Source organism: Thalassophryne amazonica, chromosome 3 (genome assembly GCF_902500255.1).
Source record: "Thalassophryne amazonica chromosome 3, fThaAma1.1, whole genome shotgun sequence".
NCBI lineage: Eukaryota > Metazoa > Chordata > Actinopteri > Batrachoidiformes > Batrachoididae > Thalassophryne > Thalassophryne amazonica.
This window is the reverse complement of record NC_047105.1, coordinates 53,862,458-53,873,531: the sequence shown is the minus strand read 5'-3', so window position 1 is coordinate 53,873,531 and position 11,074 is coordinate 53,862,458. Positions and strand designations below refer to the sequence as shown.

Here is an 11,074-nt window from a genome sequence, read left to right as displayed (position 1 = left end):
GTAGTGAGATGAGATGACTGGACTACAACATTATTAGTTTGACAGTTGTTTCAAGGTTTTTTTTAATGTGAAGCGGGACCCCTGAAGGTCTGATGGAGCCTGTTGGCTACAACTAACCAAAAAACATCCCCAGAGATGAGCCAGGCTTGTTTGTTTCTGAGGTAGTCCAGAGGGCAAAAAGTAAAGTCAATGCAACTGAATAATAAAACATATTAAAAAACAAAACAAAAAAAGCAAAACACAAACAACAGCAACAAAGAAAAACAAAAAAGAAAAAAAAAAATCTTTTCTAGAAATGAATTAAGCTCTTCTGGCAGCAATTTAGTCAACAATGCTGATGTACATGACATTACTGGATTAAAGTGTAGGTGACACGTAATGCCATGTTTGAATGAATATTTAAGACTAAAATTCAACAACAGTTTGAAATTTATCCTTTCCTGGTGCCCAGTTCTTGGAGAGAAATATTCAGATTTTGAACTGCACGCCACTAAAAACCAGGAACTTCCCGGCGTGCCGACATTGGACAAAGAAGGAAGGGGAAGTAGTGTCAGCTCCGGAACCATTATCTTAATTGTCCCATTAATTTATGGATTTTTACAGGCTACTGACAGCCTTGTGGTTCGGGTCGGAGCTGCACCATGTTTTCAGTGTCAGAACGGTTACTTCTCGCTGGCAGAATATTAGTGGAACACTTGCATTGATGAGCGTGCACTTGCATGGAGTCCCTGGCTGCTCCACTCCACACTGAGGATCTTCAGATTATTTTACTGTTTTCTGGATGATGGGATAATGTCGTTGCTTGCAGATTGAGATGTTATGAGCAGACGAGGTGCTGGAGTCTTTTTCCTGCAGCGCAAAGCGGCTCATTAACAGAGCGGCTTTGCGCAAAGTGCCTCATTAACAACACAGACTGGATCGATCAGCCACAATAACTGATTACAGCTGGAGCTGGAACTTGGCACCAAAGTCCAGTGTCACAAATGAGTTTTCTTCAATCAGAACAGAAGGAATTAAATTATTTTTCAGATATGGTTTTGTGAAGGTGGATAAGTTTAAAGATAATCTTACTGAAAAGCACAGGTAAGACTATATATTTACTTCTTGTGTGAATGGTTTTAATATTTAATAATAACGTATTCAAGAAGGAAAACAATATTTATTTTAAAAATAGCTGAACCCCTCGTGTCATTTTTCAGATCTGAAATTGTTTCTAAAGGGGACAAAATAAAAAATAAAAATTAAAAAATTCACACCATCACTTTCTATTATAACAGATTGTAAAAGCTTTTTTGTTTTGTTTTTTGTTGTTGTTTTTTAAATCAGTTGATTACAACCAAAGAGCTGGCAAAAGACCAAACAAACAAAAAACAGTTCATCACCTCCACCCATGCCGAAATCTCCTGCGTTATTTATTTTTTAATAAGTACCATTCTGTGTTCTGAACTCTGCCAGTATTGTCACTGTTGTCAGACTGAAGATTTTCCTCCAAAGTTTATTGTGATCTAAATAAGGTCCTAAACCATAAATGCTATGTCCCCCCACAGCCGCTTCAGAAACACCTTCAGACTGGACTTAAAAAAAAAAAAGCTCTACACTATAAAAAAACAACAAAAATCAGCCGAAAACAGCACAAGCTCCGCTGTGTTTACAATTGATTTGTGCTTGAATCAGCAGGTGCTGTTCCAGTGATGACGTAGCAACAATATGGCCGCGGCTAAGGGCTGAACGGGGCTGAAATAGAGCGCAGGCTTCAGACAGCTGTTGTTTATCCTTCACCTGCCCACTTATCAACGTTTACTGTTCAGGATTTTTTAAAATATCAACATTTCATCATTTTTAGTGATTATTTGTGCACATTTTTTTGGTGTCACCTACGCTTTAAAGGTTCATGGCAATAAAAAATAAACATACAAACATCTGTATTAAATGTTTATTGAAACTGCAAATTGTGTATTGGACAGTAATAGTTCACACGAGGGCTGCACTGGTCATTTTAATGTTTAACCCCAATATATACCATTCACATAGTTTTTAATGGTACTACCAACCATTTTCTAACTTCAAAGATTAGTTCATTACATTTTTTCCTCGTGTCCAATTTGATCAATTCATCAAAATCAACTTCTTGATACCGTCTTGGCTCAGTAATTTGTGAATATGGAGCTCCCCCCAATTAGCATCTTGTGCTATTTAAAACTGTGGTATATGCTAACCAAGAAGTGTTCAGGTTCTGTGATGAGGAGTGAATAAAAGACTTTCAGCTGTATTGTAATCAAAAATCACCACACACACACACAAACAATTGTCCAGCACGAGTTCTGTAATAATTATATGAATGAAATAAAGGTGTCATTGCTAGTTAGTTAACATAGCATTTACCTTTGTTGCACAAATCAAGGTCAAACATTCAAAAAGCCAATATAGTCCTTTGTGATACTGAAGCATTTATGAAACATGATTTAAATCATGACTTCAATCTGTCTCACTGTTTCACCAAAAAGATCCTTAGCATCGAAATGTCAAAAATATATCTGTAAAAAACACACTGGAATCATCTATTATTAAAGGCTCAATCATTAATATTTTAGATCAGCAGAAATCTACCGGATAACATTTTAAAGAAAAAACAGCTTCTAACAACTTTTTTTTTCCAGATTTAGAGGGTTATTATTTTGATGGTACATTTACATCTGACAATAGATTTTGAACTGAAAACACATTTGAATCTTGTATTCTTAATTTTTTAGTCTTTTATTTTAATTCTTTTTTTTTTATCCCTTTTTCTGGGAAATGAGAACACAACTAAAGCTGTAATTAAAATTCAAATGTGATCAATCTCATAATGGTAGAGGTCAAAAATGTGCCTAAAAGATATAAGAAAACAGGAGAGTCATGGGGTCAGGCGCCTGTGCTCTGCTCCACCGAAGGAAAAGGCTTTTACACCAGCGAGGGCTGCATTTTATGATGCTCATTTGTCTCCTTGGTGGTTTGAAAAGATCCATTTTTACATTAAGGTCACTGGACCGCCTCTTACTGTTGGTGCACGCTGCATACAGTTCAGTGTAAGTGTCACTGCTAGTTTTCCAACAAATCCAGTTGTCATTTTCATACCCAGCACCCACAAAGATTCAATACAAAATGTACTTGGCCTTATTTGCACACCCACTAGCATGCTGATCCTAAAAGAGGCAACTCTGGGATTTTTCAACCTTAGCTCTGTTTTTCACTATTTTTTGGGTTCAACTTTTCACTCTGGACAAAAACAGTGAGCTGGTCCAGTATTAAATTAGGGTGCTAACACAGTGAAGGGCTAAGTGGCAAGCTACATATCTCAAAGTAAACCACTACCAAATAGGCTAAAATGTTATTAGAAGTACCTGGTAGCACAGAGAGGATCTGTATAGAGGTACACACGTGCATGTTTACCTCAGGAAATGTAATGAAACTTCTGAAAACAAGTGATTATATGTAGGAACTCATCTTTCCTTTGGCGCCACCAGTCTCCACAAAGCCAGAGAAGGTGACCGTCAATGAAAAACTTGCTCCTGCTGTGTTAATTAATTAATTAATAACTGATTTGTACAGACTTAGTAGAGAGGCGCTGCCAAATGGTAAAAAGACAAAGGTGACTCATTTTTACCCAAGGTCATCAAATATTGCAAAGGCTTTGCGTCCGTCTATCTGTGCCCAGCACAAGTGCAGTTCTATTACTGCCACAGTCTTCAAATTCACAGGGAACATTCTTGGGACACAGACCTTGGACAAGTTCAAAGATGGCTAACCGTGATCTGTTTTAAGAGGTTAAAAGTGGCACTGTTTCAATCTGTTCCATTTTGTTTTTCAGTGTTGGGGTCACTTTGTTTTTGCTTTGTTTTTTGTGTTTATATACATGTCTGTCATATATTATGTAAAAGCTAGTGAGAAATTAACACTTCTAAAACTGAAAACGCCGTTTCTGGAACCTAGTAACACCTCTGAACTTATTTACAAGACATTTTGCGGATGTTAACATGGTGACATCACAGGCTGGTAAGCTAGCTGCAAAACTCTGTTTCATTTGTCTGTAAATATATCCTCCGTCATATATTATGTAAATGCTAGAAAGCAAGAAATAAACACTTCTAAAACTGAAATCACTGTTTTTGTAACCTGATCACACCTCTAGAGTCATTTCCAAGACATTTTGCACAGTTAGCATACACGCTAACGTCTGCTAATTCAAAGCTAAACTTTTATGGAGTTGAATTTGTCTCATTTATACCAGCAAACACACAGAGGGTGATCTACAAATATTCCTTGATTTGCTTAACTTCCTCTCTTGTCAAAAGCTCACGTACATGAACGGCCTCCTACAGAAGCTGTAAAAAAGTAAATATTGTTTTGATAGCTTTGTGTGCAAGACAATAGGATCTTAATAATGAATTAATTAAAAAACTGCAACTTATATAGAACACAATGCTCATATGGCCAAGGGAATTTTAGCATTGCGTTATATTTTAAAGTTTCTCTCATTTACAGAGAAACATGCAGCTGTGTAGGGATCTTCTCCATGCTACCAGACACTTCTAATATTTTCACCTATCGAGTGGTGACAAGAAGCTATTAAGCTTGTCCTGTAGGCTTACATTGTATAACCATTTAGCCCTTGATGAGGTTAACACTGCAACCCAATTCTGGACTGATTCAAACTGTTTTTGTCCCAAGCGTAAAGCTGAACCTAAAAATGTTCAAAAATGGGGCTCAGGTTTAAAGATTCTGGACTTCCCCTTTGCTGTCATGAGGCAGAGGAAACTAACCGTGTCACGGATCAACAAAAGCCTGGTCTAAAGCTGTGGGCATTCTTTGTACAGTGCAATATTCAAATATGCCTTACACAGGCGGGGTCACAACGTGCGTACACTGTGGACAGGTGCAAAACAAACTAAAATAAACACAAATTAACGTAAAAAATGAAAAATCTTAACTGGTATGTACCATTTGTTTCAAATTTGAGAACGTTACGTAGGATGGTATCCTTAATCCGCCGACAAAGGTTGATCTAGATCTGATCCAGATTACAGATTTTGCGGCCATTTAAGTTTAACATTGAAAACTCCATTTAACATGTATTTTATATTATAGCTTAATCAAATGTGCCTCAATCACTCTCATATTTGAAAGTGAGGTACAGAATGGCACTCACTATCGGCTGACAAAGTTTGATCCGAATCTGATCCCGGTGGTGGATTTTGTGTATATTTGAATTTAATATTGAAAAGCCCATTTGATGCACATTTTACATTATATCTCAATCAAAAGTGCCTCAATCACACACATTTGTGACAATGAGGTGCAAACTGGCACTCTCCATGAATAGTCTAACTTTGATCTGCATCTGATCCGTACTGCGGATTTAGCAGATATCTGATTTTCACACTGAGAAGCCCTTTTGATCTATATTTTGTATTATATTTTAGCTTATGAAATGACACTTCTAACAGGACTTTGACCTTGAAATTTTTTTCCAAGGTAAAAATTTGTGGAGTTGGAAACTAGTGTTGGTGGAGGTTTGCGCTCTGTGGGCATGTTGCTCTAGTTACACTGGTGTTCTTCCTCCCTGGGTTTTTGGGCAGGGAGCCCCTAATGGGGCTGGTGACAGGTCCATCCTAGTGTGAAGACTTCTGGGCCTAGTGAGATATATTAGACTGAGCAGACAGCGATAGAGGAGCTGTTGTAGGAACAAAGCGCTCTGCTGCTTCAACTCAGGGAGCTGTAGTGGATGTCTGCTGCTCCCACAATTGTTTACATGCATATCAGTTTCCTCTTCAGAAATCCTCTCAATTATCCGCCACCTAAATATCAATGACAAGTTCCACAGCATCCACCTTACAGGGACAGATGACGCTCTGAATGGTGTCATTCATGCTATGCCTGAAGCACATCCATGACTAATTAAGAGACTAAATGCAGTCGTTTCTGCTGTTTGCATTAGTGGAGTTGAACAAGCTCCAAATACATTTGCATGTGTGCTGTAGATCGTCAAAATAGGCCAGATTATTTGAAGAGAGAGAAAAAAAAAACATTAGCAACAAGCATTTAGTGTACTTGTTTCCAGGGGAGAAGGTTCAAGGCCACCCATACCCATTCTCCATGTAATGTAGAGTTGTGTCAGAAAGGGCACCTAGTGTAAAACTTGTGCCAAGTCAACATTCCGATCCATTTCGGATCAGCTGTGGTGACCCCACAGTGGAAAAAAAAAAGGGGACAAGCCAAAGGAACTGACTATTTTTTTCTTGAAAACAGAAACTTTTCGATCAAGTTTACTTCATGGCTCAAGTTGGCAGAAAGGCACAAAAACTGTTGTTAAAGACGAGCAAAAGATTAAAGGCATGTTTTTAAAAGAAGGGATCAGAGAGCTCCATTTGAAAGCTGATGGTTAATAATGAAAAGCTACCGTACTCAAACAGCTTTTACACAGTAAAATCACCAATGTTAAATTAACACTGCCCGTGTACATATTGTCCCACCATATGTACACTGGCAGTGTTAGTTTTACACTGGTGATTTTACTGTGTATAACTGCTAAAAAAAAAACTGATCTGATGCAGAAAGATAAGGAGATAACGGTTAAACTCCGCCCCATAATTATTTCACATTTAGATACAACCTCCTGCTTTGACAATCACCTATCAAATAGCAAATACCGCATAATTGTTTTCCCCATAAAGGCCATGTTAGAGCAGAGCTTCAAACGAACTGGGCTGTACAATAGATCATTGAGTGAAAGTTACTGTTTAATTATTTAAAACTAAACGTTTACGCTTAATAACAGCCCTAGTCATATTAAAATGTTGTAAGCAACCAAGCATTGACGTTGCCTTCAAATGTTGTACAACTATTGCACCGTCCATTTCAAAGGAGGTTGCTAGCATTATTTCATTAGCATTTTGAGTGTGCAGTGGACTTTTGCAACTTGTGTTTGTAGCATGGCCCAAGCAGAGGGTCACCTCTTTGAGTCTGGTCTGCTTGAGGTTTCTTCCTCAGAGGGAGTTCTTCCTTACCACTGTTGCTCTGGGGGTTGGTAAGGTTAGACCTTACTTGTGTGAAGCGGCTTGAGGCAACTCTGTTGTGATTTGGTGCTTTATAAATGAAAATAATTAAGTCCCTTCGGCTGCTCCCTTGTTTGCACTCGGGGTTCCCACAGCAAATCCTAGGTGGATCTGCATGTTGAATTGGCACAGGTTTTATGCCGGATGCCCTTCCTGACGCAACTGCACATTAAATGGAGAAATGTGGCAGGGGTGGGATTTGAACCCGGAACCTTCTGCACTGAAACCAAGCGCATTAACCACTTGGCCACCACCCCTGCTTTATAAATGAAAATAAATTGGAAAAATTGAAACTGAAATTGTGTGACATCTGCCCCATTCACATTCATTGATTCATTCTTTAAAAAAAAAAAAAAAAAAAAAAAATCGCAATGATCAAAAATGAGGTAACACACTCAGAGACTTGATTTTTGTAACGCAAACTTACCCGTTAAGTGAAATCTACATGCTGGGACTGCAGGGCCTTAAAAGGCCAAATCAAATAATCTGTTTCTTACTTCTCAGTCAAATCAGGAATGATAAATCGTTAATTTTGTCACTAAAAAGCTCACGGTTTACTTGGTGGATTTCATAAATATGGTTTTACAGGCAACATTTAAATTTGCTTTTGAATTTCCATGACTGTCATGCATTTCAGCACTGTGTATATAATTGCTGCCATTGCTTTCGAGTCACACGTGTCACACACAAAAAAATAAGTACAGTGTAAGAATCAGAAAATACATAATGTAATAAAAATGAGATTGAAAAACATCATCAGGACCCCTGCCCTCACACCCACCCCACCCACCAAAAAAAAAAAATGATGTAAACTAACGGCTGCATTTCCCCCCAAAGAAAAATAAACCAAGTCTGTTTTCAGTTTTTAACAAGCAGTTTGTGAAGAACTGACTTCGGTTTGTACACTGATGGGATTAAATCCCCTCTAGGAGTGTAAAGTCTGGGTCTGTGCATTTGTGTGTCAGTGCCGAGGCTTGCGTGCACTACAACCCTTTGCCTGTCAGTGTTGGTATGTCTGCACAAGTGCCTACACAGCTACAGTTCAGACCACAAATATTTGGACAAGGCCAAGGTTACTGTTATTAGAGCTGTCTACCACCCTCTGCAGTCCATGGGCCAAGCAGGTTTTTGGTATCAATTAAGGGTACCAAACAACACTTACAATCCAGCCTCAGTGTACCATGACCTACACAGAAATGTAGCTGTAACCAGATAGGAGGCAGTGAAGAATTACACAGAGGTCAAAGTTTATCACCATTTTTTATGTTTTCACCCCCTAACATTCAGTCATGGATAGTCCACACTATGCCTTTTTTGAATCATAACGATCAGACAAATAATATGGTATGCTTTTCAGTATGATTGCAGCATTTTTAAATTTTGACCTCTGCGTTAATTTTTTATTGACCCCTCCCTGGCTATAGCTACCACCCTAGGATGGCGATCAAACATTTTGTGTAGAGCACAATACACTGTGGTTGGATAGTAAGTGTCGTTTAATCCCCTTAAGTGATACTGATTAGGTCAAAATTTGACTACTGGGCCATGGACTGCTGTACTGACAAAGGTGAAGGCTTGAAGCATTTGGTGGGTGTTCTTGAGCTGGCCAACATTTGTATGCGGCCTTCTGAAGCTGACCTTTTGGTGTTTCTGTGTTCACCAGTGGATTTTTTATTTACAAAAATCTACCACATGGTTAATTTGGTGACAGCCTCCACCCCCCCCCCCCAACCCCCACATCATTGAGGGACTTGTAGTTTTTTGTTTTTTTTCTTCTTTTTTGGTGAACTATTACCCACTGAAACCTTTGCTCACTGGCAGCGGCAGCTCTTTGGAATTCACAGTGAACAACAAATTACCAGCAAAATAACAGTGGAATACAAAACAACAAAGCAGTTCATTTCCTAACTGCTTTACCCATTTTAAAAAGGGTACAACCCCTACGTGCTAAAATTTCACATTGTTTCGATGTAAAGGTCATCCTTTAAGATCATATTCAAGATCAACTTCAGATTCCGACAGATAAAATAACTGCAACTATGACATGATCCAAAATATCTGTGGCAGCAACTGTATGTACAGTAAGTGAGTAAAATAGAGAATGAAATATGTTGGAGATTTTCTTTCGGTTTTTTTGCTGAGGTAGAATGAAAGATTAAGAAAGTGAGGGTAAAAGGTTTAAACGAGGTCTTTGTGTCAAGGCATACTGGTAATGTCAAATACAGATCAGAAATGCACAACAAACACAGCATCACAATTATTACTGAGTAGACTGACAACTTGTTCCTGAATAGTTTTGTACCTGAGGTTTCATTATGGTGTAAAAGCACTGCAACCGCAAAATCCTGAGTGTGATCAAATGACTTATACTGTGTATATACATATATATGTATATATGAAGAGTTTATTCCCAAAATGAGATCAGTTTAAGCCTTATTTGATTAGTCAGCTAAAAGGAGCATCACCGAGGTTAACGATGCAAATACTCGCGTTTACACCGGTGTCGCCGACCGAATGGTCCACTCTAAAAATTGGTGCGCTCTTAACCATCAAGATGACAAATTAAAACCTCAGCACGTCAGACTCAGACGTGCTGCTGTGGCGCTCTGATCGGTCCGCTGTCTTTTATTGTGAAATAATGAGGAATTTATGTGGAAACGATTGTTGTACAAAAGCTTCAGATATCTGCTGCTGATATAGATGATGAATGGAGTGCAGTTTTAAGCAGAAACGAGGTGATAATCCGTGAAATGCTGCTGATGCTCCGAAATGACTCATGCAGTGAAGGCAGGGCGGACCGATTTTTAAGGGGGACCGTTTGGTCGGCGACAACGGCGTTTGGAGGCATTAACAATTAACTGTATCTGCCTTCCCAAAGTGGATATCACATTCTGGAATAAACCCTTTTGCATACACTCTCAGAGCACCGTGTTAACATTGTTGCTTTGAGTAAAATGTCACTGACTTGCACCTGTTTTACGTGAACATTTATGACACTTGATTTAGAAACAAGTTTCAATGTAACCGTTTAGTTTTGGTTCCTTTTTCTACCCACCCCCCCAACCCCCCTCCCCAAAATCAGGCTTTTCGATTTAGGTCACAATTGTCCCCTCATGCTGAGGAAAGGAAAACATAGAAAATAAAACCCAAACCAAAGACCAAATTCAACACGAAAGCAGAATTTGTTCACCAAAATGTTGAGTATCCCGGAAGAGAAGACATCACTGTTTGCTATGATTTGTGTGTTTAGGTGTGTTCCTGAACCCTCAGTGCAGACAGGAGCTGGACCGAACCCCCCCCCCCCCCCCCCACACACACACACATAAAATCCCCCACCCCGTCTGTCTGTCTGTCTGAGGCATGAGGTAGGTAGAGAGGTATCGTGTCTACTCCCCTTCCTCCTGTGTTGGATCCTGAGGTGACGGCTCAGTGTGCGAGGGGCCCTCCTCGGCCTCTTCTGAAGGACCCTGAAAAACAGCATGGACCAAAAAAACAAACAAAACAAAAAAAGTGACTCATTCTGTACAAAGGCATTATGAATCAACCCAAACCAAAGCTGCATGAATGAAATTAAACGTTCACTGCGCGATTTGCGTGCATGAGGGGAAAAGTTCCAGCTGTCGGAAACATGAGGACGGCGACGGTTATATCAGGAAACCAAGAAGACATAGGAAGAGAACAGTTTGTGCAGGTTTCCTTTCTCTACTTTGACTCATTCTTCCCCTTCGCCTGCGAGCGTTTGAGAGTTAACGGTTTCATTTAATGACATGTCTCATCCTCTTTGGTACACCGTTAAGCAAAGAGGACGCAATAAGACGGAAGAAGACATCAAGACAACTCGTCCGCTTTGCTGACAGAAAATTGTGCAATTTAACGGCTGATGCAGACAAAGTTCTTCCACGCGCACCGCGTGCAAATATACTGTTGAGAATATGACAAGAAGATGCACAAAAGGATATTTGGAGGCGTAAACCTCAAAATCA

At 39.2% G+C, this 11,074-nt stretch overlaps 1 protein-coding gene and 1 long non-coding RNA gene across 2 annotated transcripts in view; one reads left to right on the top strand and one right to left on the bottom strand.

Moving 5' to 3' along the window:
- The first annotated feature begins 258 nt into the window (after positions 1-258).
- LOC117506731 lies at positions 259-2,488 on the top strand. Its single transcript, XR_004559538.1, has 2 exons — positions 259-362; positions 1,888-2,488. It is a non-coding gene; the product is annotated as an uncharacterized LOC117506731 (long non-coding RNA).
- A 7,945-nt stretch (positions 2,489-10,433) lies between these two features.
- LOC117506728 (high mobility group protein HMGI-C-like) overlaps positions 10,434-11,074 on the bottom strand; it is a 57,160-nt gene continuing 56,519 nt past the window's right edge. Inside the window, exon 6 of the mRNA XM_034166300.1 lies at positions 10,434-10,558. Coding sequence (XP_034022191.1) covers positions 10,478-10,558 — 81 coding nt within the window. The 3' untranslated portion in view covers positions 10,434-10,477. The remainder of the gene's footprint in view (positions 10,559-11,074) is intronic.